Source organism: Botrytis byssoidea, assembly GCF_014898295.1.
Source record: "Botrytis byssoidea strain MUCL 94 chromosome Unknown BBYS_017, whole genome shotgun sequence".
Lineage (NCBI taxonomy): Eukaryota > Fungi > Ascomycota > Leotiomycetes > Helotiales > Sclerotiniaceae > Botrytis > Botrytis byssoidea.
The window spans coordinates 477,973-503,682 of NW_024065858.1; the positions used below are offsets into that span (position 1 = coordinate 477,973).

Sequence of the window (25,710 nt, forward strand, 5' to 3'; positions counted from 1 at the left end):
GCCTGCTTGATTTGCCTAATCTCGGTTCGTCTTTGCCCCGTAAAGATAATTTCTTAGCTTCAAGATTGAGGATATTTGGGCCTCATATTTAATATCTTACTCATTTCGACCAAGACCCTTAGCTGATCCTTGACACGTTAGAGCTCACCGGCTCTAGACGCCCTACATAGTCTTAGACTGATACAGGAAGTAAATGGAATAATCAATAAATCAATCATTAGCTGATTCTTATTATTTTGAGCTTAGAATACTTGTGTAAAAATGATAGAATTTAGGATGTAGATTCCTAATGGATTTTCCTCATAGAAAGCATTTGAAGATACTACACTAAAAAGTATATTGAAACCGAAGAATCAATCAACAGATCTGTTTTTTCTTGTATTTAGAAGTTTATACATAGGTAATAAAGATATATATTACAAGTAACCAAAGACATTCTACGGATATTGATTCACCCAATTAGGCATAGTTAATAAATTTGAAGATTTTATGAAAGTAATATTTCTAGAAAGATGCTAGGTAGATCTGGGGGGGGGGGGGGGGGCTAAGTTGCTTTATTACTTGTTTTAAACTAGTAATAAGACTCAGCGAGATTCATTCATTAATCAGAAAGGAGTAGAGTTCGAAATGTTAATTATTACTAGTCCTATATTATACTTGTCTAGTTACTCTATTAGGGCTTTGACTGAAACTGGAGAGACTATCACTCCTAATCTCCTAATCGAGTAATAGTAAAATAAAGCGTGCAGAATGCCTTTATTAATTACTGGGTAGTTGTGGTAATCTGACAACCACTAATGCATGTCACCCTCTGAAATCTAAAAGTTGCAGGTGGTGAGCATCATCGGCGCAGAATTACGGCACACTCCATCCGTACACAACATAGCCGAGGAGCTACTGCCCCTTCGGCTTGGGGTCTGTCTTCTCAATCCATATTTTCCCTTCTCAATCCATTCTTCCCGATCATTTTATTTCCGTTTCCGCGATTATAATTTTTGAGCATCAACATCTATAATGTCCAGATTCCCAGAAACGAAAGAAGCTATTGTTGAGGTCCCTTCAACAATAGCAACCTCTCTCAACGATACTACCAATGAGAACTCGAATAAACTATCAACAACTCACTCCTGGCGATTTTGGTTCATCTTCTTAGCGCTATGCCTCATCTCTTTTGTATGTAGTATAGATACAACTATTGTTGTGACAGCGCTGCCCACAATTACGAGAGAAATTGGAGGCGAAGAGCAATACATATGGATCGCCAATTCATTCGTTTTTGCGTCAACTGCACCTCAACCTCTCTTCGCTCATATTTCCAATATTCTGGGAAGACGCAATCCATTTCTTTTCGCTATTTGCCTCTTTGCTTTTGGAAGCGGTCTTGCTGGCGGTGCCACAACTCCAGCTATGCTCATTGCCGGACGAACAATACAAGGAGTTGGCGCAGGGGGCTGTTATGTACTTCTTGATGTTGTACTTTGCGACATAGTGCCTCTCCGCCAAAGAGGCAAGTATCTCGGTATCATGCTCGGGACTTCAGCGATTGGGGTAACTATAGGACCTCTCATAGTTGGAGCTTTTGCCCAAGCCAGTTGGCATTGGATATTCTACCTGAATCTACCCTTCTCGGGCCTCTCTTTAGCTTTCGTTTTCGGTTTACTAAGCATGCGTTGGAAACGGAGCGCATCATGGAAGCATGCTCTGAAACGAGTTGACTTTCTTGGTAACGCAATTCTCATCCCATCGATCGTGGCGGTCATGTTTGGTCTAACATTTGGCGGTATTCATTACCCGTGGAACTCCTATCACATCATTGTTCCGCTTGTCTTAGGTCTCGCCGGATGGATTCTCTTTCATCTTTACCAGGCATCATCATTTTGCAAGAAGCCTAGTGTCCCTCCGCGTATACTCAGCAATCGAACGTCCGTCGTCGGCTACTTTCTCGTATCTGTATCTGGTCTCTTGCTTGAATCGATCGGGTTTTTCATGCCAGTATACTTTCAAGCTGTATTCGGATCAAGCCCTTTAAAGTCTGGTATCCAACTACTTCCCACCACAATCACCGTTGTTCCTTTCGGGATTGCTGCGGGGATTATTATGTCGAAAACCGGCTTGTATCGTCCTTTGCACTGGGTCGGTATGGGCCTCGCTAGCATTGGTGCTGGACTCCTCTCAACTCTGACAATGAATTCAAATAAAGCTTCATGGATCTGTTTCCAGATGATCATGGCAAGTGGCGCTGGTATGATCGCTGCATCAACATTACCTCCTATACTCGCCGCATTACCAGAGTCAGACGTTGCGACTGCCAGTGGAATGTACTCTTTCTTGCGATCATTCGGGTACATATGGGGCGTAACAGTTCCGTCAATCGTATTCAACGGCCAATTTCAAAAATATGCCCATCAGATTGGCGACGCAAAAATCCCAGCGCAGCTGGCGAATGGTGCGGCATATGCTTACGAGAGTGGAGGTTACATTGCGACATTGCCTCCGGGAGTAAAAGAGAGGGTGATCGGGATATATATTGATGCGTTAAAGACAGTGTGGCAGGTTAGCATTGCTTTCGCGTGCATCGGATTTTTGCGTGTTTTTGCGTGTTTTTGCAGAAAAGCACCTGGAATTGAGGAAGGAGCTTGATACTGAGTATGGTATAGATGAAGGATCGAGAAATAACAAGATCGGGGATTCAGAGGAGGACAGAGTTGATACAGTGCGATGACGTAACAAATGCCTGCTCGGAGAGCTGTTGAACGAAGAAATTCCTTACGAGTGGGAATGTATGATCGATCATGCTCCGAGAAGGGCGGAACATTCTTCACTTCAAATCGAGTTCCACTATTTCTGTGCGCGAGGGAAGTTGCAATCCCAAAAGACAAACGGCTGCTGATGTTTGCGTTATTCCGAGGTGGCCTTGAATCACATGCAGCTATTTTATCAGCATACTGGATATTGAGGTTGGATCGGCTCGGTCCATTCGCTTCGTATGTCCACTTCGTGACAAATGCAACCTCAATATAATAAATGACTCGAGTAACGGATTCAGATGCTAAGACGCTCTTCCACATTTTCTGCGTGATAGTTTCGTAGGATGATGGAATACTTATCCAAACAAGCGCGAGCAATACAGGCAATACAGCTAAACGAACTCGCGAATGAGCCGTTGTGAACCCAATCACAAAAGACGTTATGAACAGTTGTAATCCGTTCACGTATAACGGGGATTTGGGATTTTGCAAAAATGATGCCATGATTCTGTGTGTAAAAAAAAGAGAAATAGGAAGGAATTCAATCTTCAAACAGAGGGTCTTCTGAGAGACCCTTTTAATACCTAGGTGTGATCGCTAGGCAGGGGTGCGTACCGAGGATATGCAAATTGGCTATATATCTTAGCCTGCTATATTATTCCGCTTTCGCTCTTTATATTACGGGGTAGCAATCTAATACGGTAATGCTTACCGGAGATCTCGTATATCCGAGGTTAACCACATGCAATAAATATACTTACTTTGTTAACAAAGCGGATTATCAAATAAGCAATAGCAACAGTCAATAATAAGAAAATCTCATCAGAAAGCAAACCAAGTTCAATAATGAGATCAGGCTCAGGATATTTGTTGGAATTGCGTTCCACTATCAACGTCTTGCCATGCAAGTCAGCCAACTATTGGTTTTCCGCTTAGCGAAAGAGTACAAAGTGACTGCCATGCTCTATGCTCTCACAACAATTCGAGGTCCATCTTGGGACTTGTTTTTCGTCAGCCTATAATCAGTAGCAATACATGTTCATTCAATACATAAATTTTAAAGATGCCTGAGAAAACTGTTATTATCACAGGCTGCAGTGATGGTGGTATCGGAAGTGCCCTCGCGCTTAAATTCCAGAAATTGGGGTTTCAAGTATTTGCCAGCGCTCGAGACGTGTCCAACATGTCAGCGCTCGAGGGCTTATCTAACATAATCTACTTGGTGCTCGATGTAACGAACCCTCAACAGCTTCATAACGCGGTGAAGCTTGTCCGCAACAGATGTGGGGGCTCTCTTGATATTCTTATAAACAATGATGGTCATAAATATTTTTCGCCAGTGCTCGATATCGATTTAGCTGAAGCGAAGAAAATCTACGATATCAATGTTTGGAGCCCTTTGATGCTTATTCAGAAGTTTGCGCCGCTTGTTATTTCAGCAAAAGGATCGATCATCAACATCACTTCTATCTCAGGCTACGTGAATGTTCCCTATATGGGTATGTTGTCACACACAGCATATCTCACCAACTACTGAATAAAGTCTTCTAGGACTCTATGCGGCATCAAAAAGATCTTTAGAGATTCTCAGCGAAACGCTACGCCTTGAAATTCAACCATTTGGCATTCATGTGTCATCTATTGTCACTGGTGCGGTTCAAACAAATGGACAGACTCATTTTGATGACAGGAAGCTTCCCCATGACCCTTTGTACAAGCTTATTGAGAATACTATACACAATAGAGCTCGCGCCGGTGATGGTGTTCTCCGGATAAACACAGTGGAGTATGCAGAGCAAGTTGTGAATAGTATTGTCGGCCGAAAATGTAATGGAAGGTTTTGGTGTGGCACAAACGCAACACAGACTAAGTTTGGATCAGCTATAACACCACAAGGGGTTTCGGTAAGCTCTGTGACCGAGTATTAGAGAATACCAAGATCTTATACTAACATTTCAAACACAGGATGGCTTCATGGTGATGGGGTACGTGTGGGATGAACTTGCAAGCAAATCGAAGGAGAATTAATCTCGAGGACGTTCTCCGCTCCTTACATCTCACCTACATACTATTGAAATTATCTATGTACTAATTATCCGTAAAGAATGCTGCAAATATATAACCCTAGCGTAAGCATTTTCCTTTAAGAAAACAAAAAATGTTTACAGAGAAAGGGCATCTTTGGCAAACGGCCAGACAAGGAAGACGAAGAGCTCGCTTGTACAGTGGTACAGTAATCATACTTGCTATAGAATTCCAACTACGAGGTCCCGATGATCAAAGATGGTGACTTACAAAAATGAAAACCCCCCGAGGTATCAGTAACTGAGAGTTCCCAAACACGTCTCATACTTGCAAGTGCTCCCGACTGTATGCAACAGGCTGTGCACAGAGAGATACCAGATGTCATATCAAGTATTTCAAAAATTTCTCCTAGGTGAATAGATGGTCATTTAGCCTGAGATTGAATTATAGTTTCTATTAAACCATTCCGAAAATCCAACAAGTATGCGTTCGAAGTAAGAGAGCTGTAGTGGCTAACAGAGTCAATGAGAGGGTGTCATACTTACATTTAACCAGCATATACATCCGGCGAATAGAGAACACTGCATGTTTGCTACCTAATGATCTATCGAGGGCTGCATTCGCTACCAATCCACTAGAAACTAGAGAACAGTCGGGCTCAACGTAGTTACCGAGCAGGGGCACGAAATGGAAATTGCCAACAGTTGGAATCGAGAACCTACCCTATCATACCTTGGGATAGATGTGCCATATATTTACATTGCCAGCAGTGCTGTGCAGCGCAGGGTTCTCAAAAGAAATTTGACTAGAGCAAATAAACAAGGATCCGGGAATTTGACAGAAGCTCAGAAATGGGGATGGCGCAGCAAATTATTTACTCAGAGGCTAAGAAAGTATCACTGTATCTTTATAAGACTGCCATTCTTAGCAACCTTCGGGCATGAGGATAAACATGGAGAACCATTTTTTCCCATTGCAAGCCATTGAAGGTAATCTGGTGACTTTGATTGCTTGCTTTCTGCTTCTAATTTCTTGGAGAGTGTATCAATTTACGATTACTCCATGGCTACATCCAGAGAGCCCTAAAGAACTACCATACTGGATTCCATGTGAGTCAACGAAGTCTCATCAAGAACCTTTTTGTGTGTACTGACATTTCAATCTTCCAGTTTTAGCTGAGCAGTCCTCGATATAATATTCGAGCACAACTGCAATTCAGCTTGATATTTACCTTTTAGAAGAACGAGCTGACTTACAAAGGACATGCGATTGGGTTCTATAGGAATGCGAATGATGTCTTAGAACGTGGGAGGTATGTTTTCCGATAATCCGCAGAATTTCCTATAAGCCGAAACGAACGTCCAGAGCTCAGAATACATTTTGGAGATACCAAAGCTCTATATTCGATCACACTCGCAGGTGAAACTCTTTTTGTGATCACTGGAGCGAGCGATATACAAGAGCTTTACCGAAACAGCTCGACAATAACATGGGATAATTTGATCAAAGACATGTACTCCTTTGTGGGCCTATCTCCTAGAAGCATCTCCCGGATGTGGGGTGAAACTTATGAGCAGCTAGCTTCTATAGATTCTAAGAACCCCACTCGATCAGCACACGAGATGACTTCCGAATATCATCGCCAGCAATTACTCACAGCTGTCAATGCTGAGAACCTCATCCAACAAATAGTTCCCCGTCTTGGAAAAAGCCTTTCCTGGAACATATTGAGGAAACATCCCGCTTGTATGCGCACATCCGGAGACTCTATCACGCTTTCTCTGTGGGGGTGGTGCAATGAAGTTATCATCAGGAGCTCAGCCACTGCATATTACGGACCCAAAATCTTCGAGATAAATCCAAATCTCTTGCAAGTAATGATGTCATGGGAAGCTACAAACTGGAAATTTATGTACAAGCTACCTGAATTCATGGCACGAGATATGGTTAATGCCAGAAGCGAATTTATTGACACACTTTGCAAGTACTTTGAGACGCCGAAGAAAGACCGTTCCGATGCTCTGTATTTTGTAACGGCGATGGAAGAAGAAATTAGGGCAGCTGGCTTGAGTGATCGCGAAATTGCAGGCATACAAATGCTACATTTATGGGCGTAAGTATCAGATCGAAGAATATTATAAACAGCTAACAAAGTTATAGAATTACCGCTAACGTGTACAAGGCTGCATTCTGGGCAATAGCTCACATTGTCCATAGACCAGAATTGCTTGCTCAAATCCGCGCTGAAATCGCTCCAGTTATGGGAAAAGATGGAGAGACAGTAGATCTCAAGTATCTCACAGAAGATTGTCCACGGCTCGAAGCTTTCTTTAACGAGGTCCTGAGGATCAACTCGGCAGGAGCACTTGCACGTGAGGTCATCACACCCACATTGTTTAGTAGAAAAGTACTTGCTAAAGGCACGAAACTTATGGTAAGTAAGCGGTCGTATCATTCACATCCATCAAACTAATGCTACGACCTAGATTCCGTACCGCCAACTTCATCTTGATGGACAAGCATGGGGACCAAGCGCTCGTGACTTTAACCCAAAAAGATTTCTCAAGGATTAAAACCTTACACGCAGTCAGAATTTCAGACCCTTTGGAGGCGGCCATACACTCTATCCAGGACGCTTTGTTGCTAAGAAATCAGTTTACACCATCGTGGCTTTTCTTTTTTCTCGATACGACGTTACTTTGGAAACTAGTACCGCCAATCAAAAATTTCCACGCATCGATGATGTTACTGCTGGAATTGGAACAATGGCACCGATGCCTGGAGAAGATGTTAAACTGGTCGTTAAGCCGATGAAAAAGTAGGGAAAATTTCTATGTCATTGAGTAGGAAGATAGTGATGCGAATTAGATGTGTGCGTTTTTAGCAAGGGATTTATAGTGCATAGTACAGACTATATAATAGTGATTTCTGACTTGTAATCTTGTCAATGTAAACTTTCAATGCCCTGAATAGTGTTTATAATAGTTAATACTGCTGCCTCTTGAGTTCAAGAGTCGCATGGTAAGATTCCGAATATACTATCATTTTTATACTTCTTACGCGTGCCCACCTGGAGACTTATAGACTGGTAGACTGACGTGAATGATGAAACTAACTATGTTCCCAAAAGACCCCTCCACCAGTGGGTGCAAGCACTGACGGGACACTTCCCAATTTTCAATATTTTCAATAAATTCATTCTTCAATTGTTTGATATCAGAATTTGTATTTTGATTATTTTATCTTTATTCAAGAAATATAACAAATTTTAAAATAAATGGTTCAATATATCAAAAGATATTTACAAGTTCATTTTTGTACTGTTCCGTGAGTCCGTACACCCACTGGTGCTCTTTTTGAACTCAGTGGTAACTTGTCCCAAAAACGAGAACCGCAATTGTTCCTCGCATCAAGGCAGAATGAAATCCCAAAAGATAGCGCACGAATAATGTTTTGCTGCTCTGCTGACATTAGTTTCATCCGTATTATGTATAATCGAACCAAGAAGCACTCACAAATGCAAGGCTACTCGGAAAACAAATTATATTACTCATATGTGGGCATTCAAGGATTTAGTAATACTGCCTTGACCATATCTTGCGAGATATATCATCTCAGCTGGCAGCGCCGAGTGAGCTGTCAACATGACAAGAAGGGTGCGTTATATTTCTCTTACAGTTCGTATGGGCCCAATCATGACGGGCTGGGCGATCGGCTAAGCATGGGCGGTGGACACCAAGAATGTAAACTCTCTGGTATACCGTATTTATTCTCATCGTCCCTGTCCAAGCCGTTAGATTCAACAGTATCTTAGACGGTTCAATAGTTTGCTGAACTTACAACGAGTATCGCAAGGCAACAGCACGAGCAATCTTCAAAAGACTGATAAAGTCTCTGTCGTCGTCTGTCCATCTCAGCAAAGTGGCTGTGGCTTCTATTACTGGTTTTTCGTAACTTTCATCATACGGCATGATGAAGGACAGACTTGCGAATTCGAAGTGTCGAGGGTACAATCCAGAGCAGCCCCAATCAACGAGACTAATCGTATTGTCGTCTTTCAGGATCATATTGCGTCGACATAAATCCATGTGACACAGAACAAGTGGGTGTGAAGTCAGATTGATAGATTCATCACGTATTGCCAAACGTTTGTTAAGCCAAGCTTCCAAGTCTGATGTAGAGGTAAAAGATGTCCCCGCACCATCATCACCCCAAAGATAGCCTTGTGGCTGACCCCCACCTATAGGACCTGGGACTTGCCCGCTCTGAATCGTTCCCAGATGCCCGATGATTTCGGCAACACGGGGAATAATATCCGTGTGCTCATCAAGATCTAGCTCGTCTAGCTGTCGACCTGGCACATACTCCATGAACAAGTAGCCAGAATCTTTCCAGTCGAAGTAGCGGTAAACCTGGGGAATATGAACAATTTTCGAATCGACATTCTGACATGCAAATCTTTGAGTTTCTGCCTCAGAAGCCATGACACCGATTCCGAATTTGGCTACTATCGTATCCGATAGCTTGACTACTCTATCCCCTCCAAAGCAGCCTCCGATCGTTTTACCCTCTTTCACGAGCCTGTCGCAGAATTCAATCAGCCATTCTTCATTGACTGTCTGAATATTCAACGATAAGTCTGCCATACTGGTACGTTGATTGAAGATTGAACAATTTTGAGACGGCAATATAATGAGACGTTTGTGTTTGTGATATCAGTCGCTCGCGAATAGAATTCTATTAATAAATTCCAAAATCTCGACCACTAGACTGGCCTTCAACGCCAAGCGCCCTCGGCGCCCTGACATAAGTCCGTGCCCCGGAAGCATGTCAACTAGTCGCGGGGTCTCTACGTAAGGGAGATAAGCGGCCGATGTTGAGTACCTTTACGAAGTCTTTGTAAATCAATCAATTCTTTTTGACACATCAATGAAGTTTCTTTGGTTATAGAATTTGAAGAAAATAAAAGCCGAACTTTTTGTATCATACTTTCAGATTTTACGGTTTCATTGGAAATTGATTTGTAATTCTAAAGAATTTATAAGATTGAAGTATTCAATTCCGGCGACTTCTTTCGCTTACGTAGAGCGGGTCTTTTGAAGGGCCAGGTAATATACGCGATCTGACCAAACAATTTGCGTTCCTTCGAAATTTGAAAACAATATTAGGAAGATATGAATCAAAATTGGGATAGAATCTATGAGATCTTTGAAAGTAAAAGTCAAAATGTCACTCTGACCTCGAAGAGATCAATCACGAGGTTGAAGTTGATTTGTGTTTCAAAGTAGTTGAATGTGAGTCGATTTTAGTAAAGAAATTCGCCAAATTTCTAGTCTCTTCTAAAAGGCGACTCGCCCGAGTGATAATTCAAGAAATATAGCGGCCGTAAGATTGTTTTCCAAGATAACTAGATTATTACCGCTCCCTTCGATGTACGAATCCGAAGACCGGTAATAAGCTCTACGTGAGGAAATAATCCTATGGCTGAGCGCCATTTGATCAACTAAGCAGTAGGATTTTTCTTACATACAAATAAACGTAAAAGGCCGTATGGTCATCGCATCTAATTTTAAATATTAGAAAGTATTGCGAAGCATAGCATCAAACCAGAGAGGGCCTTCTTCATTTATGATATCCAATCTTGGACACTGAAGACTATTGCACTGCTAATTATAGTAATGTCGCCCCATACAAACCCATCTGGATATCATTCAGGTCGTCGTCGGGCTTTGTACCACGGCAATCACCTGGTGTGTGTTTGGCTGTACAATTAATGTTGGATTCTAAGCAGCGTCGTACGTAGTGTCTTTGAGAATGAATATGAATGTAATGCAAAATGTGTTTATACAAAAGCTCCCCAAGCTGGTAGTATCGTTAAAAGTACAAACAGACAAACAGAACGAATATCTAGCTCCATCTAGCAAACCACTACTATTAATGTCTTCCCGTAAGCATGTCAAGCCTTCAAGTTCGCGCACAAAACCCAAGGATTCACGTTCGTCTACTCGTGCCGTCAAGGAAAGTGACTATGACCTTGTTGTCAAAGCAATCCGCGTAACCGTTCACACTACAGGCAAATTCTTCGAAAGCGACATTCGCAGTGGTAACCATGCCTCGATCTTCCTTCTAACATCAAATGATGCTTCAGTCCGCCTTAACATGACAAAAACATCAGCAGACGCCACGATGGGCACATATGAGATAAAATATTGCAGTTACCAAAGAACAAATAGTTCGCTAAGAGACTTCGATCTCACAGCTACCAGTCAAGGCTTAACAGTTGGGCACGTTTTGCAGCTGATCGAAAAGAAGAAGCGTGATGAGTATCAGCTAGCTCGCAGCGGCCTGGGCTGTAGACACTGGGTGTAAGTGACGTATTCTAAATTCACAAACCGTGAAACTGATTCTTTGTTGCAAGGAAAACGGTTATTAGAGATTTTAATGATGCCGGATTTATCTCATCTTCGAGCCCTCTTACAACCGAAGATGCTGTTAACGGCTTGAGATATAACTACTCGAAAGGCAAAAATCCTGAGCTAGAAGAGATTGATCCGGGCACTTTCGTAACAGACATACCAAAAAAAGTGAATAGAATAAGACACACTAATACAAAAGACTCTGAATCTGGATCACACGGAAGAACGGGTTCCGGTTCTGGATCTGTAAAACGTCGTTGAGGAAAAACAAAGGTTTAAGGCAATACTAAAAGATACTTGAAATTACACCAGTATTTTGGAATATCAGAAAGATGGGAGGTATAGAGATCAATGGTCAAAGCAGTATTCATGTCCAGATTGTAGGCTGGGGTTGTTTTAAAAAATTGTTTTTGTTTTGTAAAATTGCACTTGCTGAAGAGCTTATTCAGAGTTTGAGATTAAAGCCAGACGGGAACAATTTGTATTTGAAATCGATATATATAACACCCAAGAATATAGGGATTTAATGTGAAAGTATACATACCTCTAAGCTCGAACAGATTGAGATCCGCAGTCTCTTCCAGCTATTTACTCTGAAATTGCCCAACAGCTCATATATAAGAAATCTCACCAAAAACGACACTTTGCATATAGATACTCTCTCATCAATCTATTCGGGATTGCACTATCGTCTTCAGCGTGGGTGTCTAGAACGAATTTTTAAGTCTCAAAACCGCTTCCAACAGTTCAATGATACTCATATTGAATGTAATCTCTTCGGCTGCAAGAAAAACAAGACTCAAATCAACGATAGTTGAAAGGAGAATCGCGAAAGGATAGAGTGTTGAAGGTGTTGTTTTTTTCGAATAAGAAGTCAATTGACCATTAACTGGATGTACTTTCATCAAACTATGGGGTTATTGAAATGTTACTCGCTAACCTTCACAACGACCTTTCCAAAATGACCCCCGTTGTACAAATACTTCAATCCCTCTTTGGCCTCCTCAAACGCAAACACCTTATCAACCACGGGTCTAATCTTCTTTTCATCGTACCACTCCAGCATTTCCTCAAATCTTTCTCTCGGTCCATTTAAAATTCCCTTCAACGTAACGTTTCTTCTCAGCGCAAGAACATTGGTATTTGTGCGATCTGCATTGTCGTCTTCTTTCCCGGAGAGATATCCGATAGCATTAATTAGTCCACCAAAAGCAATGGCATCGAATGATTGACGAAGCGTCAAGGCACCACCTGTTTCGAAAATATTGGAAACGCCCTCGTTATGAGTGATCTTCATTACTTCTTCAGACCAGATGGGTGTGGTACGGTAATTGATTGTGTGATCTGCGCCAAGAGTTTTGGCTTGAGTGAGTTTGGCGTCGGAAGAAGAAGTTATGATTACTAGATAACTTTTAGTTGTATGAGCTTTTGGGATGATACGTCAGAACTACCTTCCATGCCACTGGCTTTAGCAATTTGCAATCCGCTGATTGCTACTCCTCCAGTTCCTTGAATCAATACTGTTTCTCCCTTTCCGCCCGGTTGTCCAAGCGGTCTCATGCCATTGATTGCCATCCAAGCTGTAACTCCAGCAATTGGCAATGTACACGCTTCTTCATCGGTGAGATATTCTGGTTTTCTGACTAAACCCTCAGCGTCAAATACCCGATATTGCTGCAAACAGCCTTCAGTGGGTAACCCCAGTCCACTAGCCATATCTTTTGCAGTCACTTGACCACGAACATGTGTCTGATTGAAGGTTGCAAGTACTCTATCACCAGACTTCCATTTTGAGGATTTGGATGATACAATTGTTCCAGAAATATCGGAACAGGGAACCAGAGACGAGGACTCGTTGCCAGTAGTTTTGTGGTGGTTGTAAAGTCCCATTATCACTTCAGTATCTCGATAATTGAGAGCCACAGTGTGGATTTTAACAAGCACTTGATCATCTCCAGGTGTTGGGACTGTAGATGATCCTAGAGTAAGATCTTGAATACCGGACTGTTGGGTAGTCCATTGCTTGTTGATATTTGGGAGTGACATGATTAATTCGAGATTGAGGATATAGGGAAGGAGAGGAAAAAGAAATACGAATTACGGAAAAAGGAATATAATATAATGAAAGAGAAAAAACAAAGATGGAAATTTTCAAGTCCATCTTGAATTACAAAGATATTGCTCTTTGACCCACCAAAGATTGTTGCGATTAAATCATCGTTGTGGGGAAGCCCGAATTCCCGATGAATCTGGATTCTACATATTCGCCCCACAAGTAAACGCCTCGGTGCATGAAGAACAATTTTGGAATCTCGCCCCATCAAATTAAGCAGATATGACAGATCTTGATGGCAAAGAATATATTGTAATCATATCCAAGTAACAATTGCTTCTACCTTGTCGTCTTATCGTCATCGTCATCATCATCACTATCTTCTCCAGCTCTCATCATTTCTAGCTCACCGTTCAGCATCCTCTGCCAATTATCCGCAAATTCTCTCATACCACCCTCCCCACTTGCACCGGCTTCCACCACTTCTTGTGGCATCTTGTGTGCACTGTATTGTGGACTTGAGAAGCTATATGCTTCTGGATCATCTTTCTTTATTAACCTGAACTCGGGCATCCATCCAAGCTCCTCAACATCATCAGTTCCCTCATCTTCATCACTACTTTGAACAGGCAATGGCTGCACTGACGATGAATCTGCCACACCAAGTAATGGCGAAGGTACAGAAAGGGTGAGGAGTTCTAGCCACGAGAACAGGAGTGGATCTGTCCGAGGAGCCCATGGATTTATATCCACTAGCCGTACTTTATCAAAAGGATCCGGTAGGTAGACATCAAATGAGAAGTTACGATCTGGAAAGGTATCTTTGAGAGTGTTATCAAAGTATTTTTGAATGACTTCTCTTAGAGTTGGAATAAGAGGAAACAAGAACTCAAAGTAATTCAAATCTCTTTGGCAAATGCCAATGATTCTTCGATCTCGTACAAAGCATCGAAACTCGCATGATGGATTAACTTTAAACCATTTTCGTAAGACCAAAACATATTGTGTATTTTCCTTTGTAATGGACGGATCCTCTGCACAACCGTCGAAAGCGTGTTCTAGATCGTGGGTAATGAAGTCGGAAGACTTGAGGAGGAGGTAAATGTCGTTTGGTGTATTGCATTCCATACTGTTCTGTTTTAAACTAATCCATGTAGCATCCTTTGGAGCAGACCAGTTGAGTTTGGGAACCACTGATCCACCAAGTTCTGCGATTGTCTCTTGTATTTGCTTGTGAATCTCCGAGAATTTTTCAGAGGGGTCGGGACCTGTATCTGTATCTTCATCCCAGCCATCACTAGTTGAATTGTTGTTGTATGCTTCTGGTGGAGGAAATGTAGCAATCTCAGATGGAAGAACTATGCCATCTTCCCGTAGATATGAAAGGAACTCTGAAGTGAGAGGGATGATTCGAGATTTGAGAGTTGAAGATCGATATCTTAATATTTGTTAGCAGTTTTCAGAGAAACACATGGGAGCAGAAATCATACTTTGCATGCCAATTGTCATATGAGCAGTTCAAGATGTGGGATTTAGTGATAGGTTCGAATGGAAGTCTAGTGAGGGGTTCAGCCTCAGTGATTCCAGCTTCTGAACTATTGGGAGCTGGCATTTTCGTATACTACTTTGACTGTGTGGATGGGATTCGATTGATATAGAGACCTAGAAGAAATGATTATATATGAAGAACGTACACTGGTATGTTGTGAGTCAGAGTGATCCCTTCACATCAATGTTCCATCTTATCGAGGGGCAATCAATATTTTTGGGAGATTCTGCCACGCTAAGCTATAGACCGCCTGCAATAGCAAGGATTTGTCAATTGTTCTCCACTCCGCCCACCACCAGCTTTCTCACCAGCCAGCAATCATCTGGAAAAGAACAACTAATAACTATCACAACTGGAGCATTTCGCAATCATGTCCTCCAACGTCGGTCTTACAACACCTAGAGGAAGTGGAACTTCAGGTTATGTCCAAAGGAATCTTGCGCACATCAAACCCCGCGATCAAGGAAAGCCATATCCCACAGATATTGACAGTCTTAGACACAGACAGCGACAACCTGACAAAGGAATTCTTGAGCATGATAGAAAACGAGAAGTCGAGGTCAAGGTGTTTGAGCTGCGCGACAAATTAGAGGAAGAGGGGTAAGTTTTTGGACACATTCATTAATCGCCCAGGAGCTAATGATGTATACAGAGTCGATGAGGAAGAAATTGAAATACAGGAAGAGGCATTGCGCAAGAAGCTATTGAAGGAGATGGAAAGAGGTAATGGACCAAGCAGGAAAGGCTTAAAGATGCATCAAGTCCATGATTTGGCGGAAGCAAAAATTAAGCAAGACAATAAGTTCAGGAGTGCCTTGGGTATTTCTAAGGACTATAAGGAGGGTGGCCATTGGCAGAAGCAGGAAGAGAGACAAAAAGCTGCAATGGAAAAGAATGGCGAAGGATCTGCCGCTCCATCAGCCGATAGATGAGTGCGAAAAGACGAGATATTAAAAGGCCTCGACACGACTACATATTGGACGATCATTTCGGGGCGTTGCGCAATCAGATAGCTGGTCTTCCGAATGGAGTTATTGTTAGGATATACATGGGTTTAATTATCTGTATTGGGCTGGAGCCCTACATCAATTGGTATGAATGTTCAAGGTTAGACATATACCCTCACGATTCCTTTTTCTATACATTCTAAATCTCAAACATTCACAGCTTATGCTTCTTCTCACCACTTGCGATCTTCCTGAACTCCTCTTGTGGTATACCAGCAGCAAATCTTTCCAGCCCGCCGAACACCTCCGCTACACCTTGGGCGTCAAGCAAATCTCTCTCTGGTTTTCTAATCAACGCCTTGATCTTAATCAAACTATCGCCGATTAAATGCGTTCCCAACCGATTATCTATCTCTTCGAATACCAACTCTTTGAACTTCTCGGTCTCTCCCTTTTGAACATCGAAAATCTTGTTCACGAACCCTACTTGCAGCAATTCCTCTGCAGTGATTCTCTTACTCATAATAAGGGCTTCATTTGCTTTGCTGATTCCCAAACGCTGGACGAAAGCTCTCGAAGCTCCTCCTTCTGCAACAAGCCCCAAACTAGAGAAGGGGGTCAAGAGGAAGGTTTGAGGTGTGCAGTATATGAAGTCTGAGAAAGCGATCAAAGCAGCTGAGAGTCCGACTGCTGGACCATTTAGGGCCGTGACGAGAATTTTTGGGTGTGTATAGAATGCGTTGGTTATGTTGAGGTTATTCGCAACGAAGCTGCTCAGCCAATGACGAGCTAGATCAGTTCCAACAGGTTTTTCTCTACTGATCGATACATCAGCTCCTCTATGTATTGATTAACATATGGCAGCTATTAATTAGTGGAGGAACCTTACGCTGAGAAGTACCGTCCTACGATTTCAAGTCAGCAAGGTCTCTCATAATTAATATTGCGGGACATACCCTTTCCTGTCAAAACCGTGACGAAAACTTCATCATGGGTAGCAATCTCCCTCATGAATTTAGCTATGAGATAATAACCATCTTGAGTCAAAGCATTAAGCTTCTTCTCATTATCAATAGTGATAACTGCGATTCTACCCTTATACTCGAGAGTTACTGGTTCGGTTTGAGCCATTTTGAATGATTCCGTGGTGATTGTTATATTTTGGGAGTGAAGAATGATACTGTCAAAAAAGCAGAACACAAGTGCAATCGAAATCAAACCAACAGTTATAATGATATCAACAAAGTTACAAATAGATCTCGAATAGTCCAAGGAATAGGACCCAACAAGCTATCAAGCTCATTTGTGGGGTAGCCGATTGCCTCGGTTTCCAAAATGCGACCAGAGATTCGGAAAGGCTGACGACCTGTATCTGAAGGAGAACCCAACTACAAAAAGGCAAAGTCCGGGACAATAATTGACTGAGCATTGTAAATTACTTCGATAGTAATATTGAAAGTTTCAATTGTCAATCATAAATATGAAGATTTAATTATCAAAAAAAAACTGTAATGGATATTCTCATCGTCCGGCGCTCACTGACTGTAGTTTGTAACCAAAGATTTGCTTGATATGATTGGTCGATTGTGAAGTCTCGATACTCGCATGATTTTTTATGGAATTTGTATCGAGCTTCGATTGTAATGTAGGAATAAGGGAAGACATACCACACAAATAAACTGATTATATCGCAATATCAGAACACATACTACAATCATGGGAGGCCCCAATCTCGAAGTGTTCAAGGTAAGCATTACCATACCCAATTCCAATCATCCACTTTGCCAGTCTCATTGCCACCTTCGATGCCCCTCCATGAATTATAATTTGACAACTCAATAGTTCGGCATGTATATCATGTTCCCAATCGCCATCATGTACTATTATGGCACAAATCTCGATCAACGATTTTCGGTTCCGGATTTCTGGCCAAGAGTTGATCAGACTAATCGTATACCATTTGAGAGGGACGAGATCAAATCAGAGCTTGAGAGGTTAAGACAGAAGAGACTGTACTTGAGAGAGCAGAGGGCGCGGGGTGCCAATGGATCAAACGAAGAGGAGAAATAGGGGAGAAGACGGCTATGAAGAATGCAACAATAGAATGACGTTACTTGGAAGGGAGTTGAAGACATAGATTTTACGGAACGATATTGGTATAAAATGGGCTATAAGGCAGGCTGGCGTTCTACGAGTACACATCAGCAATATGTTGCAGGGCTAGTAGGGGACCGGCAGAGGACTTGCATATTTTGCTCGACTATTGAGGAGTTTCAAAGGATGGAGCCGAATTATTTCAGTCTTTCTTGAAGCATGGCTAAGGGGTGAGGGATGCTTTCTACTATGGTACAAATCCCTACTGTTGTACATCTAGTCTACATTCTACGTTTATATGCGTTTAAACAAAATATAATACCCCTCTCACTCAGTCCAATCCACTGATCAATTCTTCCCATTTTCCATCGTCAATATTTCCCTGTACCACATTTGCATAAATTCCTTGGACATCGGAGTTGTCTCTTGTAGACTCAATGAAGGAAATGAGTCTATCCGTTGCCTCCCCCGCGTCGACTGGCACATTTGTATCTTCATTCGGATCCCACAGGATATCGGAACTTCCGATTTTAATATCGAATTTCTTCTGTAGAGCGTCCCCAGCTACTGTTACCATATTCGGTTCCGTCCAAACGACAATATTTCCCTCATCATCGACTTCTAAATCCTCTGCTCCTGCTTCGATTGCTTCATCCATTACATCATCTACGCCTAGATTTTTCTCGTCTTTCTCGAACGTAACGCATCCTTTCTTCTGGAATAGATATGCAGTAGGTGTAACAGTTCCTCCATGAGTCTTGACCAGATGCCTCAGGTCCATCATAGTACGATTAACGCTGTCTGTTTCGGCTTCGATTATCATGGCAACTTGTGGCGGCATTATGCATTCTAGAGTTGCTTTCTGTAGCGCAGCTCCAGTTGTAGATTTTCCTTGTCCACGGGCTATGGCAGCTTCCATGGAAGCTTTTGGGAAACCAGCTATGGCATTGTAAGTATATGAATGTACATGTCGATGTCGAAGGGAATGTACCCCATTATGTACCTTTCTTCGCAGCAGCTAGGACAGTCGCCAGTCTTGGATTTATGTATGGATCGGCTCCATGCACTTGAATTTTATGTTAGTATCATTAGCAATATGAATGGCGCACCAGAAAACACACATTTTACAGCCAACGCAATATCATGCGCAATGATAGAACGGGCTTTCGTCTTTTTTGCATCCACAGCACCCTTGTCATGCTTGATTTTCGACCATCGATTGTGACCTGAAGATATCGCTGACGTAGTGGAAAATTGTAGACATTTCGAACAGATATAATCGGATCGAAGGAAAGGTCTAAGACCTCTAGAAAATGCTGGCATGTTTGTCATACCGAGAATGAAATTTAATATTGAGTTGAGACTTAGGAACTGAGCTCTGAAAATAAATATTGTTGTGGCTTCCGATTGGCTGAAACTCGATCATCATCGCGAACACCTCTGTAAATTGGTACAAGTAAAGGAGCCAGCAATGAGGCCAGAACCACTCCACAAATGTCCAGATTTCACACGGACATTGAACACAACAGATACAACGGATAATAAATAATGTCATCGACAGGTCGTCCAAATTCTCATAATGGCTCAAGTGAACTTCCTGGCAGATTAGAGCCATCGCCCACCCCCGAGCTAGACATCAAGAAGCTCCAATCCCTCCCATCGGAACAACAAGACTTATATCTCCTGAATTTTGTCTCGACGCTCACGAAACATGTGGAAGGCTTGGAACCAGACGACTGTACCGCTCAGCAGCTTTACCTCAAGAAAGAACTCTTTCAAATCCTCAATCTCGCAGCTCCCCCTCCCACGAGAGTCATTCGAAATAATTTGGGACGATGTTTCGCACATGTGCTTGGGGAAGGGGATAGAAAATTGCTGTTCGAAACGATCAATGATCTGATTACAATTATCAGTAATGGGAAGACAAAGACAGATGGGGATTTCAGGACGAAACATGCAGCTGTTTACTGTTTAGGGGATGTCTTCGCAGCCGCTGGAGACAGCGCGATTGGGTTACATTCTTTAGCATGCAGTGCTATACTTAAGCTATTGAAGTCCGCGCAAAACAATGCTGGTTTACGAGCGGCGATATTCAAAGCTGCGGGCAAGATTGTAGGAATGGTTGCGACAAGTATGGACGACACTATCGCAAAGGACATATGGAAACAAGCAAGAACTTATGCTTCGAGTGAGAAGTCAGCCTTGGTACAGATTGCTGCATGTAAATGCTTGAGGAGTCTGTGTAAGAATACGCAGTACTATGATAATTCCAGCGATTTCGAAAGTTTAAAGTCGACGATCTTCAAGACTATAGATTCGCCCAGCGCATTGGTTCGACAGGCGGCAGCAGAATGTTTGGCAGAGGCATTAGTAAAGAGTCATTCTGAGGAGCCACCCCGGGATAATGATATACCAATAATCAAGAAGATCAAAAGGACGAATACCAATAAACGCTCATCCGGAATCGCTGGACAGGGGCTTGACGACGATGAAATGCCCTCGAGGCCTGGGACGCCCACCGGCAACAAGAAAAGTCAAATACTCGTTCTTACACTACAAGAGATATTGAAAGTGTTGTCGAATCATTATATCAAAATATCCACAACCAACAGAGCTCGCGCCGGAATAGCTGTCTGCTACAGTCGTATATTTAAAAGTATGAGCGAAAGAACGGTTGAGACGATGTATATGCAGATTGTGGACCATCTTACTGTGGAACTTCTAAGCCATGCAAACATTACCTGTAATAGATATCGTTTGTTAACCACACGTAAATTTGTGCAAATCATTCTCGAAGATGTTGTCGGCCATTCCATACTGGGCGAATCGGGACAATTGGACGCTGCAAAGTCCTTGGTCAATGACATTCTGAAAAACTACCCTCAAGTTATCAAAGAGAGAGCTGAGCCTTCGAAACATACACTTATTGCCACTCTAAGCGCGTTGGCATCGCTAATCAAAACTTTGGGGTCCGCAGCGAATGTAATTGCTGAAGGTTGCCGGGATGGACTATTGCAAGTCCTTCAACATCCAAGTTACACGGTGCAAATATATACATCATATTGTTTACGAACGTTTACTTTGGCTTGTCCTCAGCAACTTTTGCCATGTCTTACTATTTGTATGAACAGCGTCAACCGAGAATTGAACTTGTTGAATACAGGACGAAACTCACCAAGACGATGTGTTGGGTATGCCAATGGGCTGTCTGCCATGATTAGCACAGCAAACTTACAACCGCTTTACGGCTCAGTCGATGTTAATAGTCGCGTCCTTTCCCTTGCGACCAACCTTCTCAAATCCAGTAGTAAATCGGAATTGCGGGTCTCAAGCACTCAAATTCAGGTCGCTTGGATCCTTATAGGCGGGTTGATGTCGTTGGGACCGAATTTTGTTAAGATTCATTTATCTCAATTACTTTTACTATGGAAGAATGCATTGCCCAAACCTCTTGCAAAGGACAATACTTCTCAACGAAGTTTTCTCGAATCCTCTTTTCTCACACACGTTAGAGAGTGTGCCCTTGGCTCTATTCTGGCGTTCCTACAATTTAACAGCCGCCTCCTAACTGCAGACGTCTCTAAGCGAATTGCTGCCATGCTTACAAATACTTCGGCATTTTTGAAGAGTCTCCCATCCAAAAAGCTGTCGGATGATGTCACACAAAGATTGACTCCATCATTGCAATTGCAAGATCTTGATTTGATGGTTCAGCGTCGCGTTCTTCAATGTTATGCACGACTGGTTGAGCTTAGTCCAGTTGGCGGAAGTGAAGCACTACTACAATCAAATCTTCTCACGCTTGCTGTATCATTCTTTGCTGATCCTGAAAATTATAGCCCGAGTTCCTTATCTACGTCCATTGCGAGCTCAGCAGGTAATTTTGAAACAGTTTGGGACGTTGGAGATAATTCTGGCTTTGGAGTCACAGGCCTTGTTCGAGGCTTCAATGTACAAAAGCTGGCCTCTGAGCAAGAAAATGGATCTCAAGATGACTGGATAAAAGAAACCGGATCGGACATTGACATATCAAATGTCTTGTTATCCCCTATTTGCAGCTCCCTTGAGCACGACTCCATTTCACTTTATTTGGGTGATATCCAAAAAGAAGATAGTTTACCAGACCCGCCCGCTACAGAAGTTGTCAACATCGCTATTAGATTATTCGCAATCGCTTTCCCAATCACTCCCCCCAAAATTCAGGAGAGTATACTAGAACAGATCGCTACGTTCTTATCCACTGGTGCACTCCAACGAGACCCTGGACGCAAGGCCGCTATCAACGTCAATATCGCGACCGCTTTGTTTTCCGCGCTGAAGGTGGCTGTTAAAGAGACATCATCTCCCCCTGGCGACCTCACTAATCCTGCTGTGGAGAAGCTCATGCAAGAAATTCTTAGGTCATTCGTTGTCCATCAAGATCAATATGTACGCAACATTGGCTATGAGTCCCTAGCCCGACAGTGCAATATTTCTGGTAATACATATACCAACTCAGAAATAAAACATCTCATTGATACCATTGTGAGCAACCGTGAGCCGAGCGCCAGAGCCGGTTGTGCAATGGCACTTGGGTGTATTCATTCTCAAGTCGGAGGAATGGCGGCGGGCTTTCACTTGAAGACGATATTGGGAATTTTGATGTCATTATGCAATGATCCACATCCAACTGTTCATATCTGGGCACTCGAGTCACTATCACGTGTTGCAGAGTCAGCTGGTTTAACATTTTCGGGTTATGTATCGAGTACACTTGGCATGCTGTGCCAATTATATGTTTCGGACACACATAACGAGGAAATTTCTTCCCTGGCTACTTCAAATCTAGAATTGGACTTATCTACAACTGCTGTTATTGCACGTTGCATAGATTCTTTGGTCAATGTTCTTGGCCCTGATCTCCAAGATATGACCAAAGCTCGAGACTTGATACTTACTATGGTAGGACAGTTTGGGGCAGAGGAAAACATCCTGGTCTTGGCTGGTAGCTTGAAATGTCAAGAACATCTAGCTCTATATGCTCCAGGCCACATGGAATTCGTAGATTACGTTGTCCTTCTCCAGAAAGATCTCAAATCTGATATTTCTTTACTAAGAGATATCGCCATCGACGGTTTATACAATCTCATGAAGCGCAATTCGGAGGATGTTGTAAAAGCGGCCGAGACCGGTTTTGAAGATCAGCTTTGGTTGGCCTTAGATTCAGACCCCGCACATGACGGTATCAGGAACGTTATTCGGAATTGGTTACAACAATCTTGCTTGACAGAAACTCCACGATGGCTACAAAGATGCCAAACTGTCCTATCAATGACGCGACCCAAAGCAGAAGACTCCACGGCAATATCTGCAAAGGTTAGTGCCATGCCTGATTTGCAGGATGAAGAAGTAGCAGGTTTTGCAGCTGCTTCTGGCATGACCAAAGATACGAATGCCCCTGCTGCGGGTCAAGAGCCACTTAGATGGCAGGTTCGAACATTTGCCATGAGCTGTTTGGGAGAAATATTTGCATTGGTCAGCAAGGATCTAGCAGCTAATGGTAGTTCATCCGCGGAAGTTGCTTTACAAAAGAGGGTTGCCGATGTTATTCGGATGGCGTTTTCTGCCTCCACATCCAATGTTGTGGAGCTCCGAGTCTGGGGTTTAAAGATAATCGATGCAGTGCTGAAGATGTTTGGTCATACACCAGATCCTGATTTCGCCGAGGCGCCACTTCTAGAACAATACCAAGCTCAGATTAGTTCTGCTCTTACACCAGCTTTTGCCGCTGACTCCTCGCCTGAATTAGCTTCCGAGGCTGTTAACGTTTGTGCGGCTTTCATTGCTACTGGTATCGTTACTGATGTCGATCGAATGGGTCGTATTCTCAAAACTTTGGTGACTGCACTGGAGAACTTCTCGACGGAGTCTGAAGTTGCATCTATTGGAGATCTCAAAGGCCTCAGTTCTAATGCTCAGGTCATGGTCAAGATGGCAGTCTTCTCTGCCTGGGCTGAGTTGCAAGTAGCCAGCACAGAACAAAAGTATCTTGTGGATGTCCTCAAACCATATATTGGTACGTTGACTCCATTATGGCTTGCTTCGTTGAGAGAATTTGCACGTTTAAGATTTGAGCCAGATATTTCGATGAGCTTAGGTCCCCCATCTTTGTCTGGCAGTCTAGATAGTATCTATTCTGCATTGAACAGAGAGACGTTGCTGAGGTTTTATCAAGATTCATGGCTCAAACTTGTTGACGCTATCGCTAGTCTTATTGAACAGGATAGTGAATTCGTGTTCAATGCTCTTGATGGCAAGGAAGCTGATGCTCCTTCGACAAATGGAAATTCGAAAGGGAATGATATCAACTACCGAGACGAACCCGTCGCATTTTTCTTTGTTTTATTCGGTATTGCGTTCGAAGCACTCGTTGCTAAACCTGGAAGTGAGGCCCTAGCATCAAAGGGACAAACACTCGAAATATTGCAAGCTTTGAAAAAAATCCTACATCCTAGTGTGTCCGGACATGCGATATACAGAGAGGCAATATTCTCGGAAACTATGGATCTACTAGACCGACTTGTTCTTACCGAAGGCCTTGATGTTCAAACTGTTATTGTGCAAATCGCAAGAAGTCTGTGCATTTCCCATCCATCGGCCACCAAGGCGGACTTGGCTGAGGGTGAGGATTTGTCGGAGGATATCGAACAGCTTTTTGAATTGACTAGAATTATTGTTTTGGTACTTGCTGGACTGCTACCAAATTTGATTGAAGCACAGCAACCAGCTCGTCATCCACTAACAGATGAAGCTGTCTCTCTGGTCAGAGTGTCTCTCAACGCATTGGTTGATGCTGCTGAAGTGTTCCCATCGATAATCAAAACAGATCTGCACGCTTGCATTATTCACATATTTGCTACCATTCTTGGAACAGGAAGTTGTCAAGCCGTGGTAGTCCCTCAATCGCTCCCGATACTGAAGCGATTCATCACGAGTGTCTCCGCATCGTACAAAACACAAAATCCTAAACACGACACAAGCATCATACAATTACAAGGTTGTCTCAAACGATTCTTATCGATATACATGAACGCCCAAAAACGAGAGACAGAAGTATCCCTACCATGTGTAAAAAATTCTCTTCTCGCTTCAACCTTGTTGCTTACTAGTGGGACAAATCATTTATCTGCTAGCGAGCCCCTTGTCACTCGTTTCCTGGACGAAGTCGTAGATTGCTTGAGTGATCGAATGGTAAGATGCCTTTCCCTTAAGAGGTAAACTTTGCTAACACAATTTCACAGACCGCAAAAGTAGCAGCAAACTGTATTCGCAGTCTTCTTCTCACAAACCCCAAAATACCAGCAGATCAAAGCATCGCGCGTTATCTTTTACCCCTCCTGATTACCTTCAGCACAAATACTGCAGCTGAAGACCCTGAAAATGCCAGAGCTCTAACATTGCATGCTCTAACAGCATTTGTGGTTTCACTTGATGGCAAACAGAGAGCAGTAGCTATGTCTGTAGTCATACCTACTTTACTGAAACGTGCGAATGGCGACGGAGAGAAAGTTTGGAAGGAAACTAATGCAAGATTGCTTGAGATGGCGGCGGCTGATCCAACAGCTTTTAGAGCAGTAGTTGGAGGAATGACGGCAGAGCAGAAGGGATTTATGGAGGGAGTTCTCGTTAAGGGTAGAGAGGGTGGAAGGGGGAAGATGGATGAGGATGAGGAGGGGGGAAGAGAACCCACGATTGCTTTGAGGATGGATTTTGGAGGATAATGGAGAAACGGGATGGAGAGGGCAATGAAGAGAAAGAAAAGAAAGTAAAGTAAAATTTTGAGTTTGTATAGAGTGGAGTAAGGATTGTATGTTGGGATGATTATGGGAGGTGAAAATAG

General features: G+C 42.7%; 12 protein-coding genes across 12 annotated transcripts; 7 read left to right on the forward strand and 5 right to left on the reverse strand.

Annotated features, from left to right (window-relative positions):
- Positions 1-1,014: 1,014 nt before the first annotated feature.
- Positions 1,015-2,640, forward strand: EAE97_008217 (uncharacterized protein; the record flags this gene model as incomplete). The annotated part of the gene is made up of 1 exon (XM_038878731.1): positions 1,015-2,640. The coding sequence occupies one exon, from the start codon at positions 1,015-1,017 to the stop codon at positions 2,638-2,640; it is 1,626 nt and encodes a 541-aa protein (XP_038730411.1).
- Positions 2,641-3,810: 1,170 nt separating this feature from the next.
- On the forward strand, positions 3,811-4,775 carry EAE97_008218 (uncharacterized protein; the record flags this gene model as incomplete). Its single annotated transcript, XM_038878732.1, has 3 exons — positions 3,811-4,246; positions 4,299-4,651; positions 4,713-4,775. The coding sequence occupies 3 exons, from the start codon at positions 3,811-3,813 to the stop codon at positions 4,773-4,775; spliced, it is 852 nt and encodes a 283-aa protein (XP_038730412.1).
- Positions 4,776-6,325: 1,550 nt separating this feature from the next.
- On the forward strand, positions 6,326-7,594 carry EAE97_008219 (uncharacterized protein; the record flags this gene model as incomplete). Its single annotated transcript, XM_038878733.1, has 4 exons — positions 6,326-6,885; positions 6,933-7,206; positions 7,259-7,310; positions 7,428-7,594. The coding sequence occupies 4 exons, from the start codon at positions 6,326-6,328 to the stop codon at positions 7,592-7,594; spliced, it is 1,053 nt and encodes a 350-aa protein (XP_038730413.1).
- Positions 7,595-8,465: 871 nt separating this feature from the next.
- Positions 8,466-9,418, reverse strand: EAE97_008220 (uncharacterized protein; the record flags this gene model as incomplete). Its single annotated transcript, XM_038878734.1, has 2 exons — positions 8,466-8,553; positions 8,613-9,418. 2 exons carry the CDS (start codon positions 9,416-9,418, stop codon positions 8,466-8,468), a joined length of 894 nt encoding a protein of 297 aa, XP_038730414.1.
- A 1,291-nt stretch (positions 9,419-10,709) lies between these two features.
- On the forward strand, positions 10,710-11,449 carry EAE97_008221 (uncharacterized protein; the record flags this gene model as incomplete). Its single annotated transcript, XM_038878735.1, has 2 exons — positions 10,710-11,137; positions 11,191-11,449. The coding sequence occupies 2 exons, from the start codon at positions 10,710-10,712 to the stop codon at positions 11,447-11,449; spliced, it is 687 nt and encodes a 228-aa protein (XP_038730415.1).
- Positions 11,450-12,116: 667 nt separating this feature from the next.
- Positions 12,117-13,234, reverse strand: EAE97_008222 (uncharacterized protein; the record flags this gene model as incomplete). Its single annotated transcript, XM_038878736.1, has 2 exons — positions 12,117-12,589; positions 12,640-13,234. The coding sequence occupies 2 exons, from the start codon at positions 13,232-13,234 to the stop codon at positions 12,117-12,119; spliced, it is 1,068 nt and encodes a 355-aa protein (XP_038730416.1).
- A 346-nt stretch (positions 13,235-13,580) lies between these two features.
- On the reverse strand, positions 13,581-14,853 carry EAE97_008223 (uncharacterized protein; the record flags this gene model as incomplete). The annotated part of the gene is made up of 2 exons (XM_038878737.1): positions 13,581-14,679; positions 14,732-14,853. 2 exons carry the CDS (start codon positions 14,851-14,853, stop codon positions 13,581-13,583), a joined length of 1,221 nt encoding a protein of 406 aa, XP_038730417.1.
- A 307-nt stretch (positions 14,854-15,160) lies between these two features.
- Positions 15,161-15,722, forward strand: EAE97_008224 (uncharacterized protein; the record flags this gene model as incomplete). The annotated part of the gene is made up of 2 exons (XM_038878738.1): positions 15,161-15,390; positions 15,443-15,722. The coding sequence occupies 2 exons, from the start codon at positions 15,161-15,163 to the stop codon at positions 15,720-15,722; spliced, it is 510 nt and encodes a 169-aa protein (XP_038730418.1).
- Positions 15,723-15,951: 229 nt separating this feature from the next.
- On the reverse strand, positions 15,952-16,868 carry EAE97_008225 (uncharacterized protein; the record flags this gene model as incomplete). Its single annotated transcript, XM_038878739.1, has 3 exons — positions 15,952-16,576; positions 16,627-16,642; positions 16,694-16,868. The coding sequence occupies 3 exons, from the start codon at positions 16,866-16,868 to the stop codon at positions 15,952-15,954; spliced, it is 816 nt and encodes a 271-aa protein (XP_038730419.1).
- Positions 16,869-17,453: 585 nt separating this feature from the next.
- Positions 17,454-17,807, forward strand: EAE97_008226 (uncharacterized protein; the record flags this gene model as incomplete). Its single annotated transcript, XM_038878740.1, has 2 exons — positions 17,454-17,483; positions 17,580-17,807. The coding sequence occupies 2 exons, from the start codon at positions 17,454-17,456 to the stop codon at positions 17,805-17,807; spliced, it is 258 nt and encodes an 85-aa protein (XP_038730420.1).
- Positions 17,808-18,162: 355 nt separating this feature from the next.
- EAE97_008227 (uncharacterized protein) lies at positions 18,163-19,154 on the reverse strand (the record flags this gene model as incomplete). The annotated part of the gene is made up of 3 exons (XM_038878741.1): positions 18,163-18,770; positions 18,835-18,897; positions 18,953-19,154. The coding sequence occupies 3 exons, from the start codon at positions 19,152-19,154 to the stop codon at positions 18,163-18,165; spliced, it is 873 nt and encodes a 290-aa protein (XP_038730421.1).
- Positions 19,155-19,379: 225 nt separating this feature from the next.
- Positions 19,380-25,591, forward strand: EAE97_008228 (uncharacterized protein; the record flags this gene model as incomplete). The annotated part of the gene is made up of 2 exons (XM_038878742.1): positions 19,380-25,061; positions 25,112-25,591. The coding sequence occupies 2 exons, from the start codon at positions 19,380-19,382 to the stop codon at positions 25,589-25,591; spliced, it is 6,162 nt and encodes a 2,053-aa protein (XP_038730422.1).
- Positions 25,592-25,710: the final 119 nt, after the last annotated feature.